General features: G+C 42.5%; 1 protein-coding gene across 1 annotated transcript; it reads left to right on the top strand.

Annotated features, from left to right (window-relative positions):
- The first annotated feature begins 17,422 nt into the window (after positions 1-17,422).
- On the top strand, positions 17,423-20,010 carry gjc4b (gap junction protein gamma 4b). The gene is made up of 2 exons (XM_039014177.1): positions 17,423-18,590; positions 18,781-20,010. The coding sequence occupies exons 1-2, from the start codon at positions 17,447-17,449 to the stop codon at positions 18,792-18,794; spliced, it is 1,158 nt and encodes a 385-aa protein (XP_038870105.1). The 5' UTR covers positions 17,423-17,446; the 3' UTR covers positions 18,795-20,010.
- The last annotated feature ends 3,376 nt before the right edge of the window (positions 20,011-23,386 follow it).

Genomic DNA, 23,386 nt, shown 5'->3' with positions numbered 1-23,386 from the left:
CCTGGTTCTTCTCCATGTTTCTTCCTAGGTTCCTGCCTTTCTAGGGAGTTTTTCCTAGCTACCGTGCTTCTACATCTGCAATGCTTGCTGTTTGGGGTTTTAGGCTTGCTTTGGGGTTTTGGATTGCTGTATAAGCACTTTGTGACATCTGCTTATGTAAAAAGTGCTTTATAAATACAGTACATTTGATTTGATTTTCTATTACGGTGTCATTACTTTTACTCAAGTATGGCAATTCAGTACTTTTTCCATGAACTGCATGGAATAGGGGGTAGCGGTCCTGAGTAGAAACCCTCGAACACAAAAGCACTGCACTGACATTATTTATGGATTTCTCATGACCAATGTCAGTGAGCGCCTTTGGGGTCTAAGAATGGACAGAATGGCTGCCTTCTGTCAGATAAGCACTGTGAAAAGGGAGTCTTGCACAATGTGACCAAAGGCAGAAAAAGGCAGAAACTTTAGCACAATAAACAAGTGATACTCTGCAAGGGCAGTGTACAAGCAACCTCTGAATGTACGAGTGCTTTTCACTTTCAAACCAGTTGATGATTTGCAGCTATCGTGAGATCTGTTTGTTCAATCTTTCATGATATGAGTGACAACAAGCAGATGAAATTATACCACACTACAGGTTCCCATATAATATTAATGAACACTGTATTTGAAGTATAGGTGTGGTTTCGCATCAATATCCAATTACAATATTTGTGAAAGAAACAGCATGCGGGTTTAGATAGGGCTGGTTTTAACACCAGTGTGGGTTACCTTCATCAACAATTGATTGACTTGGGGCCAACGTATTTTATTGCAAAACAATATGCAGGAAATATAGTTGATCCACCACAATGGTATGTTAGCTGATGAGGTGAGAAATCAAGCAACTTGTAAGAATGCGCAATAGACAGTATATTTTGATTAATTGTCAAAGTTCTTACTTACTTATAATTTGAAGTCAAATATAACCGTTTTTATTTGTTATAAAATATAAAACAGAAGTTGATACACTTGCTAATTGCTGTCTACGTCGTCATTTGTATTTACGCTGCTAAACTGCTCTTCTAAAATGGCACTAGTATTGTTCGACCCCAGCCCAAACGCCCCCTCCCACACACCCCTGTCATGGGCCAGATAGAAACCAGCAATGTTTCCACACAAACACAGCTAGTCATGCTCTCTCTTTCCAAGGCATTTTAGCATTCTGAGACAGTTGCTACTCCGAGCTACATACCAACAACGCATGACTGAGACTGCTGTCTCATTTGTTTGGGAAGACATTGCTACCACTGTAAGTTGACTCACACCAAACAAAACGGTTGTAAACTAATTTAATGAGTATTGTGCTTTTGGAGCTTCTGGGGAAAAGGTTTACCTGACCTACTGTATGCACTGTGGTGTAACTATAAGCTTCTCTGAGCCCCTCCGTTAAATTGTTGATACCACTGCCTAGGCAAGAGGGGAGAGCCGGATGGAATAGACACACACCAGATGCAGGAGAGAACATCCCCTCTAAACACACACACCGGGGCGGCAGGTAGCCTAGCGGATGGAGCTTTGGGCCAGTAACCGAAAGGTTTCTAGTTCAAATCCCTGTGCCGACAAGGTAAAAAATATGCTGATCTGACCTTGAGCAAGGCACTTAGCCTTTATTGCTCCAGGGTCACAGTCAGAAATGGCTGATCCCTCTCCGAGGGTGTATCGGGGGTGTTGAGATATTCCCTAAATTAGATTCCCTAAATTACTTAGACACACAGAGAGACAAACTACAAGTCAAACATTTTAGAACACCTACTCATTCAAGGGGGTTTCCTTTATTTGTACTATTTTCTACATTGTAGAATAATAGTGAAGAAATCAAAACTATGAAATAACACATACAGTTGAAGTCGGAAGTTTACATACACCTTAGCCAAATACATTTAAACTCAGATTTTCACAATTCCTGACATATAATACAAGTAAAAATTCCCTGTTATAGGTCAGTTAGGATCACCACTTTATTTTAAGAATGTGAAATGTCAGAATAATAATAGAGAGAATGATTTCAGCTTTTATTTCTCTCATCACATTCCCAGTGGGTCAGAAGTTTACATACACTCAATTAGTATTTGGTAGCATTGCCGTTAAATTGTTTAACTTGTGTCAAACGTTTCGGGTAGCCTTCCACAAGCTTCCCACAATAAATTGGGTGAATTTTGGCCCATTCCTCCTGACAGAGCTGGTGTAACTGAGTCAGGTTTGTAGGCCTCCTTGCTCACACACGCTTTTTCACTTCTGCCCACAAATTCTCTCTAGGATTGAGGTCAGGGCTTTGTGATGGCCACTCCAATACCTTGACTTTGTTGTCCTTAAGCCATTTTGCCACAACTTTGGAAGTATGCTTGGGGTCATTGTCCATTTGGAAGACCCATTTGCGACCAAGCTTTAACTTCCTGACTGATGTCTTGAGATGTTGCTTCAATATATCCACATAATTGTCCTGCCTCATGAAGCCATCTATTTTGTGAAGTGCACCAGACCCTCCTGCAGCAAAGCACCCCCACAACATGATGCTGCCACCCCCGTGCTTCACGGTTGGGATGCTGTTCTTCGGCTTGCAAGCCTAACCCTTTTTCCTCCAAACATAACGATGGTCATTATGCCCAAACAGTTCATTTTTGTTTCATCAGACCACAACCCACATTCATAAAGAAGGACTACTGATGGACCTAGAATTACATTTCTCCAAAAATTACGATCTTTGTCCCCATGTGCAGTTGCAAACGGGTGTCTGGCTTTTTTATGGCAGTTTTTGAGCAGTGGCTTCTTCCTTGCTGAGCGGCCTTTCAGGTTATGTCGATATAGAACTCGTTTTACTGTGGATATAGATACTTTTGTACCTGATTCCTAGAGCATCTTCACAAGGTCCTTTGCTGTTGTTCTGGGATTGATTTGCACTTTTCGTAACCAAAGTACGTTAATCTCTAGGAAACAGAACGCGTCTCCTTCCTGAGTGGTATAACGGCTGTGTGGCCCCATGGTGTTCATACTTGCGTACTATTGTTTGTACAGATGAACGTGGTACCTTCAGGCGTTTGGAAATTGCTCCCAAGGATGAACCAGACTTGTGGAGGTCTACAATTTTCTTTCTGAGGTCTTGGCTGATTTCTTTTGATTTTTCCATGATGTCAAGCAAAGAGGCACTGAGTTTGAAGGTAGGCCTTGAAATACATCCACAGGTACACTTCCAATTGACTCAAATTATGTCAATTAGCCTATCAGAAGCTTCTAAAGCCATGACATCATTTTATGGAATTTTCCAAGCTGTTTAAAGGCACAGTCAACTTAGTGTATGTAAACTTCTGACCCACTGGAATTGTGATACAGTGAATTATGAGCGAAATAATCTATCTGTAAACAATTGTTGGAAAAATTACTTGTGCCATGCACAAAGTAGATGTCCTAAACGACTTGCCAAAACTAGAGTTTGTTAACAAGAAATTTGTGGAGTGGTTGAAAAACGAGTTTTAATGACTCCAACCTAAGTGTATGTAAACTTCTGAATTCAACTGTATGGAATCATGTAGTAACCAAAAAAGTGTTAAACAAATCAAAATAGATTTATGTTTTAGATTATTCAAAGTGGCCAAATGGACAGTGACCCAACAAACCTCCAGGCTATTTGACCAAGAAGGAAAGTGATGGAGTGCTGCATCAGATGACCTGGCCTCCACAATCACCCGACCACAACCCAATTGCGATGATTTGGGATGAGTTGAATCGCAGAGTGAAGGAAAAGTAGCCAACAAGTGAACTCCTTCAAGACTGTTGGAAAAGCATTCCAGGTGAAGCTGCTTGACAGAATGCCAAGCATATGCAAAGCTGTCATCAAGGCAAAGGGCACTAATAATAAGTATGCATTCCAAATTACACCTTATTCCCAAAGGTATTTCACTATATAGGGAATAGGATGCCATTTTTGACTCAGACTAAGTGTGTCACATTCATAAGGAAGAACTACTGAAGGAACTAGAATGTGTGGTGGTTGTTTTCTCTCCAGGAGTCTGGAGAAAAGATCTCTGCCAAGCCAGGCGATGCAAAGCTCCCAAATGATGATTGACAGAGAAGCAGACAGAAGCAGGAACATTCTGACAAAGGAATATTGCGCTGCATTCCTGAGGTGGCAATAGAAATTACATTCAGACTATATTATGATTATTATATCTAATCACAACCACATATTTTCTCTGAGCACGTCTAATTACTTCATTACAACCATGAGACAACATGTCGAAGCAACCTTTACGGTGGGAAATGCACGTGCGGAGATCATCCGTTCACCCACACCGTGTCTCACAAAGACACGGCGGGTTGGAACCAAAAATCTCCAATTTGGACTCCAGACCAAAGGACAAATTTCCACTGGTGTATCTTGGCCCAAGCAAGTCTCTTCTTAATATTGGTGTCCTTTGGTAGTGGTTTCTTTGCAGCAATTCGACCATGAAGGACTGATTCATACAGTCTCCTCTGAACAGTTGATTTTGAGATGTGCATGTTAATCAAATTAATGTATCCTCTGCAGCAGAGGTAACTCTGGGTCTTCCATTCCTGTGGCAGTCCTCATGAGAGCCAGTTTCATCATAACGCTTGATAGATTTTGCAACTGCACTTGAAGAAACTTTCTTGAAATGTTCCATATTGACTGACTTTCATGTCTTAAAGTAATGATGGACTGTCATTTCTATTTGCTTATTTGAGCTGTTCTTGCCATGATATGCACTTGGTCTTTTACCAAATAGAGCTATCTTCTGTATATCCCCTCTATCTTGTCATAACACAACTGATTGGCTCAAATGCATTAAGAAAGTACACAAATGAACTTTTAAGAAGGCACACCTGTTAATTTAAATGCTTTCCAGGTGACTACCTCATGAAGCTGGTTGAGAGAATGCCAAGAGTGTGCAAAGCTGTCACCAAGGCAAAGGGTGGCTATTTGAAGAATCTCAAATATAAAATATATTTTTATTTGTTTAACACTTTTTTGGTTACTACATGATTCCATGTGTTTTTTCATAGTTTTGATGTCTTCACTATTATTCTACAATGTAGAGAACAGTAAAAATTAAGAAAAACCCTTGAATGAGTAGTTGTTCGAAAACTTTTGACTGGTAGTGTATAAATAACCAAATAACCAAAGCTTAAAGTTAATTTCACACTCTCACTTCTGGCCCCTGTCCTCTCCTCAGCATGTAAAAAATGAGTGATTGCCTATCTGTGAGTTTCCTCAGTATTCACTATTCTGAGAACAGATGTGATGTGTTCTCCCATTCTCGTTCTGTTTTTTAGTTTAGTTTTTTATCTCATTGTTCATTGTGAAATGTAATCCCAACATACGTGGGCTGATGTAGCTCTTTGGCACAATTCACCACTATCCGTCCCTGTCACCAAGACAGGCCAAGCCTCACATTATTTTTATGTCTCTGTCATGCTGACGTTTTTCTCCAACGCTCGAGCACATTTCTCAAAACTTTACTCACTTCTTCAAAACTATTTAGACTGACCCAACCTCAATCATGTTCAGCAAAACAAAACATTTATTTAGCAAAAAATACACCAAGGCTCTGAAAAGGTAGAATACAAGGTCACAAAAACAAGTATATATTTGTAATCTGCTGAACATGTTAAATCATGAATTTAATAAGCTGCCCGAGTACATGGTTATGAAAAATTGTTGAATTAGCAACCTCATTTTGATATTAATCTCTACTCAAATTGAAATTGGAGATACACCACATGCTCGTCAAACATCTCATTCCAAAATCATGGGCATTAATATGGAGTTGGTCCACCCCTTAGCTGCTTTAACAGCCTTCACTCTTCTGTGAAGGCTTTCCACTAGATGTTGAAACATTGCTGCGGGGACTTACTTCCATTCAGCGACAAGAGCATTAGTGAGGTCGGGCACTGATGTTGGGCAATTAGGCCTGGCTCGCAGTCGGCATTCCAATTCATCTCCTGGCATGCACCGAACCCAGATTGGTCCGTCGAACTGCCAGATGGTGAGCCGTGATTCATCACTCCAGAGAACGCGTTTCCACATCTCCAGACTCACCAATGGCGGTGAGCTTTACAGCACTCCAGCCGACGCTTGGCATTGCTCATGGTGACCATAGGCTTGTGTGCGGCTGCTTGTCCATGGACACCCATTTCATGAAGCTCCCGACTAACAGTTCTTGTCCTGACGTTGCTTCCAGAGGCAATTTGGAAGTCGGTAGAGAGTGTTGCAACCAAGGACAGACGATTTTTACATACCACGCGCTTCAGCACTCAGCGGTCCCGTTCTGTGAGCTTGTGTGGCCTACCACTTAGCAGCTGAGCCATTGTTGCTCCTAGAAGTTTCCACTTCACATTAACAGCACTTACAGTTGACCGGGGCAGCTCTAGCATGGCAGTAATTTGACAAACTGACTTGTTGGAAAGGTGGCATACTATGACGGTGCCACGTTGAAAGTCACTGAGCTCTTCAGTAAGGCCATTATACTGCCAATGTTTGTCTATGGCGATTGCATGGCTGTGTGCTCGATTTTATGTACCTGTCAGCAACGGGTGTGGTTGATATAGCCAAATCCAGTCATTTCAATGGGTGTCCACATACTTTTGTATATAAAGTGTATATATAAGTTAAACACAGGTTTAAAGTTATGTTTCCACCCTATGAAGGAATGACTGTGTTGAGGGAGTTAGCAAACATTAGAAAGTACACAAACTAGCTTCTGTAGGAGTAGCTATTGGGGGAGTGCTGTTTGCAAAGCAAAGCAGTGATTCTACAAAGCTCATCTGAGGCCAGATGGGATCTAGAGGGGGGTCTAGTGGGGGAGGGTGTCCCAAGTTTTCTGATCCTTGAAGTGTAGGCTACTCCATTCCAGTCGTAGCTGTCCTTGTTCTTCACAACCATGTTTGTGTTGTGTGAGGGTGATCTGAAGTAAAGACACAATAAGTTAAAGAAAAAACAAGTAACCGTTACTAAATCTATAAATAACATACAGTTCATTAGGGGGGCCTATATGTCAGAGCAGAGGGTATGAGTGTCAGAGGCGTCACTACAGAACCTGGTTAGATTCCAGGCTGTATCACAACCGGCCGTGATTGGGAGTCCCATAGGGCGGCGCACAATTGGCACAGCGTCGTCCGGGTTAAGGTTTGGCCGAGGTAGGCCGTCATTGTAAATAAGAATTTGTTCTTAACTGACTTGCCTAGTTAAATAAAGGTTAAATAACAAATACAAATTGCCAAGTGTCCATGTCGCCTGCAATACTTTCATATTGGGGTCAGGACAAATCATTCTCAAGTCTCTTGTTCCAGTTCTTAATTCATTCTCAGTCTAGTTTGGGTCAGAGTGACATATGCACTGAAAAGCTGCCTGGGTCAATCAACAATATTACTGCCAATTAGGATTATCATGTATTAACAACAGCAAATTAGGATCCTCTTGTAATTTCAGTGAACTACTGTATGACTACCGTATGTTTTTGGCAGGACACTTTAAAGAAATTCCAGCTTAGAAGCTCAAGTTTAGGGGGAAAATAATAATCTTTAGCTGCCACCACTTTAACCAACCTGATCCCCCTCACCTCCTACCATCTGTTCCGGGGTAGAGCCGTCTGTTTCCATGGCAACCCAGTACCCCTCTTTCCTATATGGGTTGTGGGTTCTTTTGTGTGCCCCACCATGCACTATTCCGAGTGTAACCCTACAATGGTTGGTGTGTGTGTGCTTGCATGCTTGCGTGCACACGGTGACGATGCAAAGGAGCCTGGACTGAAATAGGAGAAACATCACCCCCCCCCCCCCCCCCCCCCCCCCCCGCTGACTACCACCAACACCCCCATCCCCCCTCGCAAAGCCCGCCTAGGCGCCCACCCATCCCCCTAAAGGTGTCCGCATGCTTCCCAGCCGAAACAGTTTGTGCATATATTATGAACGACATTTTGTGATGTTTTTGTTCGTTTTGGACTTCGGTGTGGTTTTTTTGGGGCTGTTCTGGCACACAAAAAAATGTCTGAAGGCAAGCCGAAGTTCGGAGTCAAAGTCTACACCCCGTTGTCGGTGATTGGTCAACAGTAGGGACATTCAATGAGAGACGACACGTTTTCATGCACATTTTTTATTTAAAAATTAAATGTAAAATTGCGTGACTAAGATCTCTGGCAAAAACGTCAAAATAAATTACTATTTTGAGGCTACGGCGTCTCAAAATGGACAAACAGTACTATTGCCGCTTTTTCTAGTTTTTCAAGCGAAGGAGCACACTTGTTCGGTTCGGCTAGCCATGTTTGGCTAGGCGCAAGCCGAACTGAAGCATGCTGATGTCTTAAACCTTCAAAAGCCCACCATGCCAACCTGTGTGTCCCCACCTCCCTGACCCAATACACTGAGCTGAGGTGCTACTAGTAGTGGGAATCGATTGCCTTGTCTCTCCAGTAGTGGGGTGTGCATGACTGCAGGGCAGTGTCCCCATTTGCATCCTATTGCGTTCTAAAGTTTGTTTCACCTTAAAAAGAGCCCACCAAACAAACTACACTATCCACCAAACAAACTAGACTATCCACCAAACAAATTACACTATCCACCAAACAAACTACACTATCCACCAAACAAATTACACTATCCACCAAACAAACTAGACTATCCACCAAACAAATTACACTATCCACCAAACAAACTACACTATCCACCAAACAAATTACACTACCCACCAAACAAACTACACTATCCACCAAACAAACTACACTATCCACCAAACAAATTACACTATCCACCAAACAAATTACACTATCCACCAAACAAATTACACTATCCACCAAACAAATTACACTATCCACCAAACAAATTACACTATCCACCAAACAAATTACACTATCCACCAAACAAACTAGACTATCCACCAAACAAACTACACTATCCACCAAACAAATTACACTATCCACCAAACAAACTACACTATCCACCAAACAAACTACACTATCCACCAAACAAACTACACTGTCCACCAAACAAATTACACTGTCCACCAAACAAATTACACTATCCACCAAACAAATTACACTATCCACCAAACAAACTAGACTATCCACCAAACAAACTACACTATCCACCAAACAAACTACACTATCCACCAAACAAACTACACTATCCACCAAACAAACTACACTATCCACCAAACAAATTACACTATCCACCAAACAAACTAGACTATCCACCAAACAAATTACACTATCCACCAAACAAACTACACTATCCACCAAACAAACTACACTATCCACCAAACAAACTACACTATTTACTCTATAATCATAAAAAGAGAAAATGCCTCAGATGTCAGCAAAAAGGAGATTACTGTACAGCATGCAAAAAGTTCAATAAATGTATCTCCAAAATTACAATTTCAGTGCAAGATGGCCGTTTGCATTCCTACGGCACTGCCTTTAGCCACGGTTCCTCCCAACAGTCAATGCAATTATTGTTTTGCATATGTAAATGTTCCACTTAAAAGCGACCTTAGGGCTTGAGGCTTTACACAGCAGTGTGACTGTTTTATGAATTAATTTAGCCTTAAATCAGTTGTAAACTGAGCTCCAAGGTACTATATTAGGCTACAACTGCCCACAAACACAGATGGGAAGCATTAGGCTTGCTGGCACCTGGCTTCACTTCCCCAAACTGTGAATGAAGTAGTAAAAATGCAGAGAAAATGTACTGCTGAACTTAATTACTGTATGCTCAGTAATGGAATTGCCAAAAACTAACAGGTGCAACCTATAATCACACCGCCTTCGATATGCAGCAGAATTTCATGAATGGGATTTCCAAGTGGGATTGAGCATGTTTATGATACAAGTGTTTTGCATTTGGCTGAAGCATTGGGGTGGCTGTGAATGTATGAATGTATGTCACGACACAAACAATATGATTTATGTGGATGAAAAATATGTTTATTGAAAGCAAACCCGTCTGACGGAACCACAGTTAGACATTTTATTGTTTCATAGCCCATCCAGTTATAAACATCATCAACCGAAATTACAACATCAAAGACCATATAAAACAACACGGCAAATAGACATGATCAAAAACACATGGATAGCAGAGTTACAAGCATCAATCAGGGGTGTATTCCGGTGTAGTAATGGCGAAAGGCACCATAAAGCTTTGAATCATAGATTGATCTTGCAACGTGAACAAGCAGTCTGTCTTGTGCCTCTGACATGTAACCCATACCTTCAGAATTAAGTTATACAAGGTAAACACAAAAAGAGTGTTAATAAAAAGTGTTAAGATGATATTCTTATAATTATTCAAACTGAACCCAACCCGCAAAATGTTTGTTTTGGACCGCAAACGTGAACCATGCATGCCACCTCCCAAACAGGACACAGTAGCGTCACGTGTATGTATGTCCATTATCACTGGATCTGTAAGTGTAAAGAGTCTTGCAACCAATAGCACAACAATTGATCCAACGTCTTGCAAATGGCATGGTCTATTGTGAGCCAGTGTGATGGTATGGAGATCCCCTAAAGAATGTGAGGGAAACATTACAACCAGTGGGGGAGTGAGCCAGGCTCTAATAATTCAACTGCCTCAAAGCACATCAGCATGACTAAGGGCTTGGACAGAGAAAGACTATAGAGTTGCTGAGGGAAGTGTAGTGCAATTCCACATCCACAGATTTGTTGCCTAGTGACTAAAACAGGCACAGCCACCTTTTCTTGGGGAAGAGGGTGGGGATGGGTTTTGAGTTAATGCTGTTGGCACATACTGTATGTAGGTGTGAGTTTCTCCTCTGTTGACCAGAATACTTAGTGTATAGCTAGTCAATTCTGTGACAATTCGTATTTAAAATGTTTAAGTACAACCAGGGGTGGAATTGGTGGGGAATATCAGTTTGCAATGTAGCTGAATATCCAATGATTTTAAAGTGGTGAGTTCCCAGGGTGATTTTCCTCTTCTTCGTTGTGATATCCTTTTTTTTTTTTTTTACTGTGCTCCAAAGTATGGTGTAGAACCCTAGGTCTCATTTCTAATGTTCTGTGCCACTCACTCCCCCATTCCTTCTTCCTCTGCCTATTAAAATGACAAAAGAGCTGTCTATAACTCCTTAATGGGTAAACTCACGGCAGAACGAAAATATTCAGGCAAAAGCCAGTTATGACCTTTCTCAAAAGCAGGGAGTACGTGGCATTGAGGAAGACAAACATCACGAGGGGATGATTCAACCCCCGCCAAACCCGAACGACGCTGAGCCAATTGTGCGCCGCCCTATGGGAAAGAACAAGCTGCAATCCGGGGCACAAAGCAAATCGTAACAGCACACTATTGTCAAGCAACTTGAATAACCACCAAGTTTTGGGTTCCTGCTGTTTAGAGTTTCTACCTCTGTGGTGAAAAGGAAGCTTGTAAGTCTAGTTAACGAGGGGACCACACATTGAAATCCATGAATGAAAGCATGCTTGTGAAATCTCCCCAAGAAGAGGGAAGGGGAGCACATTCCATCTCTGACCTGTTTGCAGTGAAGAGCAGTATGATGTGCTTTGAGTGGTAAACTGCCTTGGCCAGATAATAAAACTCGGTCATCCACAATCATGAAGTCTTTTCGCAAGCAATTTGTTGAACACAATACATCTGCTTACTTGCCAATTGCATAGCGATGTTGCTTGAATTTCTGTGAATACAGGAAGAACAATGACCACGATCATTGACTGACTGGCTGGCAACCAAATGGCTACTCTCTGAGATTGCTGAACTATTTTAACAGTGAAACATACAGAATGTACCCAATCTAGTGGAATGATGTCTAGTTGATGACATCGTTGTGTGGATGAAAAGACCACACATCTCCACCTCACAGAAGACTGGAGTGCCTTTGATGTTCTTCCTGCATGTGCCAACTGATGACAATGGAGGATAAAAATGTACTGTATATGGAAGCTAGACTTTACATGCCGCGTTTTATATTTTTGTTCAGTGTATATATCCATCCATTCGTCATGTGTGTCTGTCAACCCCCCGCACTAGGTCTCGGCAGTATGTTTTGTATAGTGACACCAAAGGTTGGACGTTTTGTGCAATTTGTGCCTCCCCCCTCCACTCATAAATGTTTATGGTAACATTATTTGTAATCATGATTGGTAACTGGCCCTAATTGATTTGACTACATTTTTTAATATAAACTTTTTCCCCTTCTGTTTTTCATGGTCACATGTTTGTCAGTACAGGTCCATAGTGAAAGTTTATACAGTATTTGGTTCCTCATGCCACAGATTCTTTGAATAATAAATATGATGTACAGTTTGAAGAAGAAAAAAAAAAGGGGGGGAAAGGAAGCTAGTCTGGGAGGAAGGATTCCCACCCCCATCTTGCCAAAGAAAGTGTCGAGAAGGAGGAAAGGTTTCAAATAATAACTACTTCCGAACGCCCGCTCCGACAGGAAAGGGCCCCCCCACATAACAGCTGGGGGCACATCCCACAACAATGAGGATTGTAGCACCATTTTCAAATTCCCAACACACCAACATGCAGGTAAAATACTGCGACCAACTTGCAGGTAAATCATACTGCGACAGTTGCCTAGTTGTGCTAACTGAAATCTTACAGTAATAAATATATTGCAATTTTCTTAAATCTCTATTATAGGGGTGCATACAGACATTTCATTATGACAGATGTGCGTATACATTCTACATTGTGGATGATATAGTTATTGATGTTCTTATTAATATCGTAAACATTTTATTGTGAGAACAACTGAACATTGCATTACGCCCAGCCATAGTCTGTCTATGAACTCAGGAGAGAGAGAGAGGGACATACTTTTTTGAGGAATTGTACTGCCGTCTTCATTTGCAATGTAAACGGCTAAATCTGTTTTGGTGGCTGACACAGCTGTGTGTATCGCATTGTATAAAAAGGTTCTGAGGATGAAGAGTGTCGACGTAGATCCTTGTCTCAGATTTCATGAGAAGGTCCTGGAGAGGGGGGTGGGGTGCATGCGCGCGTAGGGGAGGAGAAAATTGGGATTTAGGGATGTTCTTTGTCTGTCTCCCCCCCGTATTTCTCGAATGCGGGTAATAAAGTGAAGCTTTTTTTCGATAGTGGAGAGAAAAGTGACCAGACATTTGAGGAACATTTTTTTAGGCATAGCCTACAGGCAAAATTCAAGGAATTTAGAAACGGAGTAAGTAGGATTTAAGGTAAGATTAATAACAAATACGTCAACCAACAAAACTGAGCGTTAGTTTGTGTTTAGGATATTTTCTGTGTTTCTGAGTGTTGTGCGCTAACGTTAGCTGGCTGCTTGAAGCAATTGTTTTTCTCCTAGCTAACTTAGCTACTGCGTTCAATATTTGATGTAAGTAGCTATCCTCTCTGTCTAGTTTAGATACCAAACAATTGACTGATTGGCTAAGTGTTACTAGAGAGAAATAGGTAGCTAAATATGTAGTTAGCTAATTGATATCTTGATTTGTGCTAGCTTGTACCTTCGTGCGAGGGGATGAAGGTGATGGAAGCTATGGAACACAGCACGAGGGCACCGTAGGAACGTAGATTTGTAATTAACCCATTTTCTACGGCCGTATGTAATAGCTTCTCTCTGGCTGGCAACTTTACGTGTACATGGGGTAGTATAGTTAGCTGATTAAAGGCAAAATAGCAGGAATGTACTTTTTAAAGCCACTGGAGGCCAGTTCTTCGGCGCGAGCAGCCTACTGCTTGCCCTCCCCACCACCCTGTACATTCAGGCTAGACCGCTCTAACGTTGGAACGTGCCTGGAATGTGTACGTTTTCTATTAGATATTAAAGAGGCAATCTGCAGTTGAAACAACAACAAAGCCCCTACTTCGCCACCTTTTTAATGTAAATAGCTTCTAGATGGGGCTGGAGAGATGGACTCACTCACAAATTCATAGACGGGACCACCCATGATATCAAAATTATAGTTTGAACTAGGTTTTCAGGCTAATAATGTTTGTTTTCAATTACATTGTCTGTAAACAATCAATCAAATTCATTTATAAAGCCCTTCTTACATCAGCAGATGTCACAAAGTGCTGTACAGAAACCCAGCCTAAAACCCTAAACAGCAAGCAATGCAGGTGTAGAAGCACGGTGGCTAGGAAAAACTCCCTAGAAAGGCCAGAATCTAGGAAGAAACCTAGAGAGGAACCAGGCTATGAGGGGTGGCCAGTCCTCTTCTAGCTGTGCCGGGTGTAGATTATAACAGAACATGGCCAAGATGTTCAAATGTTCATAGATGACCAGCAGGGTCAAATAATAATAGTCCGTGGTTGTCGAGGGTGCAACAGGTCAGCACCTCCAGGAGTAAATGTCAGTTGGCAATTCATAGCCGATCATTCAGAGTATCTCTACCGCTCCTGCTGTCTCGATTGTTGAAAGCAGCAGGTCTGGGACAGGTAGCACGTCCGGTGAACAGGTCAGGGTTCCATAGCCGCAGGCAAAACAGTTGAAACTGGGGACAGCAAGGAGTCATCAGGCCATGTAGTCCTGAGGCATGGTCCTTGGGCTCAGGTCCTGAAAGAGAGAATTAGAGAGAGCATACTTAAATTCACACAGGACACCGGATAAGACAGGAGAAATACTCCAGATATAACAGACTGACCCTAGCCCCCGACACAAACTACTGCAGCATAAATCCTGGAGGCTGAGACAGGAGGGGTCAGGAGACACTGTGGCCCCGTCTGACGATACCCCCGGACAGGGCCAAATAGGCAGGATATAACCCCACCCACTTTGCCAAAGCACAGCCCCCCCACCACTAGAGGGATATCTTCAACCACCAACTTACCATCCTGAGACAAGGCCGAGTATAGCCCACGAAGATCTCCGCCACGGCACAACCCAAGGGGGGGCGCCAACCCAGACATGAAGATCACATCAGTGATGCACCCCTCCTAGGGACAGCATGGAAGAGCACCAGTAAGCCAGTGACTCAGCCCCTGTAATAGGGTTAGAGGCAGAGAATCCCAGTGGAGAGAGGGGAACCGGCCAGGCAGAGACAGCAAGGACGGTTCGTTGCTCCAGAGCCTTTCCTTTCACCTTCACACTCCTGGGCCAGACTACACTCAATCATAGGACCTACTGAAGAGACGAGTCTTCAATAAAGACTTAAAAGTTGAGACTGAGTCTGCGTCTCTCACATGGTTAGGCAAACCATTCCATAAAAATGGAGCTCTGTAGGAGAAAGCCTTACCTCCAGCTGTTTGCTTAGAAATTCTAGGGACAGTAAGGAGGCCTGCTTCTTGTGACCGTAGCGTACGTGTAGGTATGTACAGCAGGACCAAATCGGAAAGATGGGTAGGAGCAAGCCCATGTAATGCTTTGTAGGTTAGCAGTAAAACCTTGAAATCAGCCCTTGCCTTAACAGGTAGCCAGTGTAGAGAGGCTAGCGCTGGAGTAATATGATCACATTTTTTGGTTCTACTCAAGATTCTAGCAGCAGAGTTTATTTAGTGCTTTATCCGGGTATCTGGAAAGTAGAGCATTGCAGTAGTCTAACCTAGAAGTGACAAAAGCATGGATACATTTTTCTCCATTTTTGGACAAAGTTTCTGATTTTTGCTATGTTACTTTGCTATGTTACCTTGAAACAGTCTTGATATGTTCGTCAAAAGAGAGATCACGGTCCAGAGTAACGCCGAGGTCCTTCAGTTTTATTTGAGACGACTGTACAACCATCAAGATTAATTGTCAGATTCAACAGAATATCTCTTTGTTTCTTGGGACCTAGAACAAGCATCTCTGTTTTGTCCGAGTTTAAAAGTAGAAAGTTTTCAGCCATCCACTTCCTTATGTCTGAAACACAGGCTTCCAGGGAGGGCAATTTTGTGGCTTCACCATGTTTCATCGAAATGTACAGCTGTGTGTCATCCGCATAGCAGTGAAAGTTAACATTATGTTTCCGAATGACATCACCAAGAGGTAAAATATATAGTGAAAACAATAGTGGTCCTAAAATGGAGTCTTGAGGAACACCAACATTTACAGTTGATTTGTCAGAGGACAAACCATCCAGAGACAAACTGATATCTTTCTGACAGATAAGATCTAATCCAGGCCAGAACTTGATTAAAAAGGGCCAAAAGTGGCGTAAACAAGGTTATATTTTGATTTCTGATGAGGTAGGACAGTTGAACTAAGCTCTTGAAGCATTTAAGTTTCATATTTGTCATTAATTTACAAGTACAAACATGGATTTAGCAATCAGATTGACCCTTTTTAAAGCAGTTTATGGTCAAGAATTTATAATGCCCAAATCATCCGTTTCTAAAATGTACTGTGCATAGCTCATTGATGTAGTTTGGAGTAAATATATATTTGGTGCCCATTTCATGAGATCCTTGCCCAAGCTTGTGACATCTCAAGAAGGAAAAGCTGACATAACTGGTATTATACATACTGAGCCAAACTCATGAGGGCTGCCTTTGTGAGACGCTTTCATTGATGTTAATGCCATCTGGTGGCTATTAGTGATATCTTGCTGATGGATCACATCTGCCTCCTGATGGTAGTACATTGCAGCTAAGGCAAGATATAGGTGCATTTGCTCATCTATCGTGTTATGTGCCTTTTAATTCCTTGAGCCATCTGATTTTGCTAGGGCTTTTTGTTTTTAATATTACCAATCAAATAGACCATATGAGTATCCATTAATTGATTGACACTGTTTCATAGAGGCCTGTACTGACAAACAGAAAAAGGGGCATACATCACACAGACCCATTTTATCCTTTTATTAGTAGCCTATGCGTATATCGCATCTACATACTTCAGTTGGTTGGTGTAGTAAATGTACTGATCCTCTGCAGGCAATAGAGGTCTTCTCTGCATATTATGTGGGCAGTTTCAATATTGTAGTATTTGTGGGCACTGAAACTGATTTGTGCCTATTATTTGCCTAAAGAGTTGAGATATTTGATGCCAAGCAAGCCTCCTATATCCACTAGAATAGTCCAAATTTGTCAAACAGTCTGGTCTTTGTTCTACATAACTATTCTTACCCAATAGCTGGTCTGAATTTCCCAGGAATAATTGGCAATGAAGTTGGAATCGTTTAGGGGTGTGTGCCTTTGGTGCTCACGTGTTGCAAACGCTCGTACTGGGGAGAAATCCTTCTCGTCATTTTTCCAGCAATGAGCTGCACACTTCTGGCAGTTGAGAGGTTGTCGTTATAGAGTTGGGTTAGACACCATTCTTGAGAAATCCAAATAGTAAAATATGATTCAATAAAAATTTAAGTTGAATATTGCATCGTTTATTCTAGGTACTGCCTCACTCTCAGGAGCTATACAAAATGGTGTAGGCCTATATAGTCTGTTTTGCTCACTTTTTCTCCACTCTTCCCCCCCCATATAGAGTTGAGTGTCCCTCTCCCCCCACTCCGGAGTCACCATGAGCTGGAGTTTCCTGACTCGTCTCTTGGATGAGATCTCCAACCATTCCACCTTTGTGGGCAAGATCTGGCTCACGCTGCTCATCGTCTTCCGCATTGTGTTGACGGCTGTAGGAGGCGAATCCATCTACTACGATGAACAGAGCAAGTTTGTGTGCAATACGCACCAGCCCGGTTGCGAAAATGTGTGCTACGACGCTTTTGCGCCGCTCTCGCACATCCGTTTCTGGGTCTTCCAGGTGATCATGATCACCACCCCCACCGTCATGTACCTGGGCTTTGCCATGCACAAGATTGCCCGCATGGACGACGAGGAATACAGGCCCCGTGGTAGGAGAATGCCCATGGTGAGCCTAGGGACCAACCGGAACTACGAGGAGGCGGAGGATAATGGTGAGGAGGATCCCATGATTTCGGAGGAGATTGAGGTGGAGAAGGAGAAGAAGAAAGAGGAGAAGCCCAACAAGAAGCATGACGGGCGCCGGCGCATCAAGCGCAATGGCCTCATGAAGGTGTACATCTTCCAGCTGTTGTCGCGTGCTGCTTTCGAGGTCTCCTTCCTGTTCGGCCAGTATATCCTCTACGGCCTGAAGGTGTCTCCCTCGTACGTGTGCACACGCTCCCCCTGCCCGCACACGGTGGACTGCTTTGTGTCGCGCCCCACAGAGAAGACCATCTTCTTGCTCATCATGTACGGGGTGAGTGCCCTCTGTCTGCTCTTTACCTTGCTGGAGATCCTCCACCTGGGCTATAGCGGCATCCGGGACTGTCTCTGCCGCCCTCGTCCTCGCCCCCCAATTCCCCACCAACTGGCTAGCCAGCGTCCAACACTATGTGGCCACCGGGTGCCCACAGCTCCTCCGGGCTACAACACAGCTCTGAAGAAGGACCCCAAGGGCATGCGGTTGGACTACAACCTGGGCGACTCGGGCCGTGAGTCGTTTGGGGACGAGACTTCACAGCGGGAGCTGGAGAGGCTGAGGAGGCACTTGAAGCTGGCCCAGCAGCACCTGGACCTGGCCCACCTGAACGAGGACACCAGCAGTCCGTCGCGGAGCAGCAGCCCCGAGTCCAACGGGACGGCCGTGGAGCAGAACCGCCTCAACTTTGCCCAGGAGAAGCAGAGCAGCACCTGCGAGAAAGGTGTGTTTATCTGGGCTCTGGCATGCGACACAAAAAGTATAACATGTTGGTTTTAAGATAATACTTCTGTAGTATTTTGCATGTAATTGTCATTTTTACAGTGGTTCGAATCAATTAATGGATGTTGTGGATGAGGTACAATTATTGTCTACTTGAAACTGACATTACATTTTTCTCCTTCTGCCTTCAGGTTTGCGAGCCTAACTTCTTCATTTGCCCACCTGGCCCTCTTATGATATATTCTCGCATCTGGGACAGTGAGGGTATGAAGGAGCATTGTGTGGGAACAGGTGTTGTGTATATGTGACTCGAGGAGGATTAATTTCAGTATTTAGGCCAGTGAACGCTCAACTGAAACATGCCAAACTCAACGAGTAGGCTCTTCCTACCCAGCTACACTTGACCATGTCTGAAGATCCAAAGTGACCCAACTGTTTTCAGAACATGCCTATTAGTCTCTCAGGGCAGCTGTGCTGTTTTGTTGAACTTCCTTTAGTAGTTTGTAGTTATTCCTCTTTGCTGGAGTTTAGAGGGGTCCATCTCAAGTTGGCCTTGAACCTTAAACTGGAGTTTACATTTCAGCCATTCCAAGAGGGTAAGGGCAAGCAAAGTGTGTCACAAAACCATGTCAAATGAGTTTTTTTTGTGAGGAATACGGAACCACAGTGAGTCAGTGTTTGAACTGGTATGGTAATAGACAAGGCTCTCTGCTGTTGAGCATAAGAAAAGGTACTAAGTGGCCAATTCAGAGGGTGTTGGTGATATTATGGAGTGAATAACTGTCTTCCATGTGCAACAGCTTACAATTAGTAAATGGTTAAAACTGTGTGTCAACCACCAGTCATAACTGTTATATTCGAGTTGTAGCACACCAACAGCAATACGTAGTTTGCAGAAATAACTTACATTGATCATGAAACCCCCCCCCCCCCCAAATCTGATGCCAAGTCTGGGAACTGGAAGCCTTTTTTGGCACCTTTGTCCAAAGGATCAAAAACCTGGGTAATGCTTGAATTCATGTACATTATCTTGTATGTTTATGTAACACATGCTTTTGATACTGTTCTTTCATTTAGTTTTATATGGTAAATGTTTGGATGATGTTGACACTTGGAAGTGCAAAAGCCTTTAAGGCAGTGGTATTCAAAGTTGTGGTCGTGCCCAAATAGTTTTGTACACATTTTTGTATGGGACAAACATTTTGAGAAAGATGATTAGGGAAAAAAATTGTGTTCAGTAAATGTATCTATTGGTTTCTTCATTTTGATAACCTTCAATTCATCACACTTTTATCTCTTATTTGTTGATGTAAAGATTGGAATTCACCCCCAAAAAATATTTTAAGGTTGTCATTAGATTCGGTCGGGGTGGGGTTGCAATACATTTTTGCGAGGGTGGGGAAATGGGCTCCCGCAAATTTTTTTTGAATACCACTGCTTTAAGGCCACTGTGACCAACTAGTAACAAGTATGAAGTTCCCTGCTTGGTGGGGGGGGGGGGGGGGGGACCAGGTCCGGTTAACTAAGCATTTCATCTGTCGAATAGCATTTTCAGAAAGCAAGTCAATTGCCCCCCAACTCGGGGTTATTTTTTATACAGTGTGTGTTTTCCCTGAAATTTTGACCTGTATATTTGTGGCTTTGTTACTTCTCTACACATTTCAAAATCTATGCTCGGTTCAGTGTTCATTGAGGCAGTGAGTACGTTTACATGCACACTAATAATTAGATGTTAAACTTATGGCAATAGGCTGAGTATGGCAATAGTCATGTAAACACTACTCTGCTCATTTTGAATCGGCGTAATGTTAAAATCGAAGTAAGCATACGCTGATTAAAACACCTGGTTTTCTGAAATCTAGAATTATTAAGATGGCTGATTCGGCATTCCAGCTATGTATTTGATCTGCCTTGTGCCAGCACCAGTAGTGCAAGCCTCCCTCTTATCTGCAAGTGAGTTCGGGAAAACTGAAAGTATGCATCTTAGAAATGGTTCACATACAAACTTTATATGTCCGAACTCAGAATCAAATAGGTGTCAGAAAAATAACATGGTCCGATGTTTATTTTGATGATTTTCTGCATTTATTTAAGTCCCATTAGGTAGCCTGATAACATATGTGAAAAAGATTATTAGGGAAATTGTTCTTGCAAGGCTTTTAAACAAACTATTATATATTAATCTGGCTATGCACAAACCGTATTGTGTGCATGTTACCGTACTCTGATGCAAATCAAATTCAAAAGCCATAAACTGTTAAGAATGCCCCCCCATGCTCCAGTCTGTTTTATCTTTTAACAGTTAAAACAACCCAATGCCTTGAACATGATCTATAATGCAAATGTTCATGTTATCTTTTGAAGGTTAAAATGACCCGATGCCTTGAATGTGATCTGATGTTGTCAGAGCACTCTAACAGCAGTGCCATTAAGTGTAAACTCATCTCAAACTATTTTTTGATACTTGCTTTAGTACTTTTTTTATTTCTTAAACTTTTTCAAATAAATTCATGTCTACCTTGAGTATCTGCAAATTGTATGTAATGCAATGTGTAGGCTGGTATATAATAGGTGTGTACATTTTCTGTCTACAATATAACACTGAATTGTGCCAGCAAAATATCTTGGCACGGCCCAGTACATCACTGGGGCCGAGCTCCCTGCCATTCAGGACCTCTATACCAAGTGGTCTCTGCTACCACAAGGCAAGTGGTACCGATGCACTAAGTCTGGAACCAACAGGACCCTGAACAGCGTCTACACCCCCAAGCCATGAGACTAAATAGTTAACCAGAATCCTACCCAGACTATCTGCCTAGACACTTTACCCCTACATATCTACCTGTTAAGGCAGGTTGCCTATTTAAGAATGCACTGGGTGAGGTAGGCGCTCAAACAGTTAAAGGACAAGGATAGGGCAGTAAGACTTGATGTTCAGGTTTAGCGAGAATGAGCCCACATTTATTTTCTTCTTTCAAATAATTTCCAGCATTGATTTGTATGTGCTAAGAAAAACATTTACATGAGCATATTTCATATAAAGAATTCACATGATCATATTGTATATCATAAATATTACTTTTCGTACACAACACTCATAGCCAGTAGCCAAACCATAATTATATCAAACTGATTATTTACATGTCATAAACAATAATTCCCTCTAAAGAAATGACAAAATAAATTCATCTCCAGGCATGTTCAACATAACCATCAAAACATTCTACCACTATTGAAAACAGTGCATCTTCAGATGCACATTGATTGACACAAACCAGAAAGGAAAATGGAAATGTATGGTGGGTTACTCAAGTTGGAAATTGGACACATGCACATAGAGGAAATAAATGTTCTTCCAAGGCATGGATTGTTCTTCGGTGAGGTTTAACGGTGGTTGGCATCCTATATGTTGCATTACTGTCCCCCAACTGAACTGTAATATATATCCATTACACTTTGTGATACAAAAGTGAAAGGGGGAAACATATATATATTTTTAAATTACCCTACACTCATTAAAACCCATCTCCTTATTCCACTACTTTGGACTGGACACTACCACTCAACACACCCTGTAACTCTTCTGAAGTCAAATCTCCTACCCCCAAGTACTTCTCTGCAGCTGCCACCACAACATCTATTTTCGGTGATTTACGTTCCATTTCTGCAGTACAGTTGATAACCATTGCTATGAACGCTAAGAAGCCAACCCTACTGAAGCGTATCAGTTATTGGCCTGTCCCTCTGTGCTGGCACATATCTACTACTCACAGGGATCCTCTCAGAATCCCTCAACCATCTTCCTCTACATTCTTCACTGCCTCAGCATATGACACCTTCTGCACTACTCTGACTCTAGTCACCTCAACCTGCTTCTCTTACGCCAGATACTTCCGATACCCAGCAACATGTGCACCTCTACAGTTGACTCATAGAACTTGATCCACTGAAACTACACAATCCTCTATCCCATGCCCTCCTGCACACTTCCCACATATTGGAATCTCCCTCCTATACACTGCTGCGAAATGACCATAAATGTTGTGTTTGTGGGGAATTCACTGTGCTAACAGGATAACGGCAGGCGTCACAAACTCCAGGAATCTTCAACTTCAATTGTTCCTCCTCCACACTTTATGCTACCCCAGAAATCACTCCTTTCAATGGTGCCCTGTCCCTAAGAGCAAAGCAAAAAACAGATCTTGACCCAAGTTGCATCGCACGGAGCGCCGGCTCCCTCTGATCTGAAGAAACACAAACATCACAAGTCCACTTCGGATTACCTTCACAGACTCAACAGCACCCACTATCTTGTCCGCCCAACCTGAAACCACCCATGGATCAGCCAAAAGGCCTGGTTCCACCCTCCTCAAAAATCTCACTTCCACTGGACCAAATGTATCTTTATCATAACCATGTCCATCAATGCAAGGCTCAGTCTCCTCACAACACCTTCTACCCCTTTCATTTTACCTCCAGAACTCGAACTGGTGTCCGGCTCACTGAACGTGACACCAATCCTCAAAGGGGGAGACACTCTAGATCCAAACTGTTATAGACTTATATCCATCCATCCCTGCCTTTCTAAAGTCTTCGAAAGCCAAGTTTATAAATAGATCACGACCATTTTGATTCCCACCGTACCTTCTTCGCTATGCAATCTGGTTTCCGAGCTGGTCATGGGTGCACCTCAGCCACGCTCAAGGTCCTAAATGATATCACAACCGCCATCGATAAAAGGCAGTACTGTGCAGCCGTCTTCATCGACCTGGCCAAGGCTTTCGACACTGTCAATCA

The sequence above is a fragment of the Salvelinus namaycush genome, chromosome 19 (assembly GCF_016432855.1).
Source record: "Salvelinus namaycush isolate Seneca chromosome 19, SaNama_1.0, whole genome shotgun sequence".
NCBI lineage: Eukaryota > Metazoa > Chordata > Actinopteri > Salmoniformes > Salmonidae > Salvelinus > Salvelinus namaycush.
Note: the sequence above shows the minus strand (reverse complement) of the source record. Positions and strands in the feature narration are given on the sequence as shown.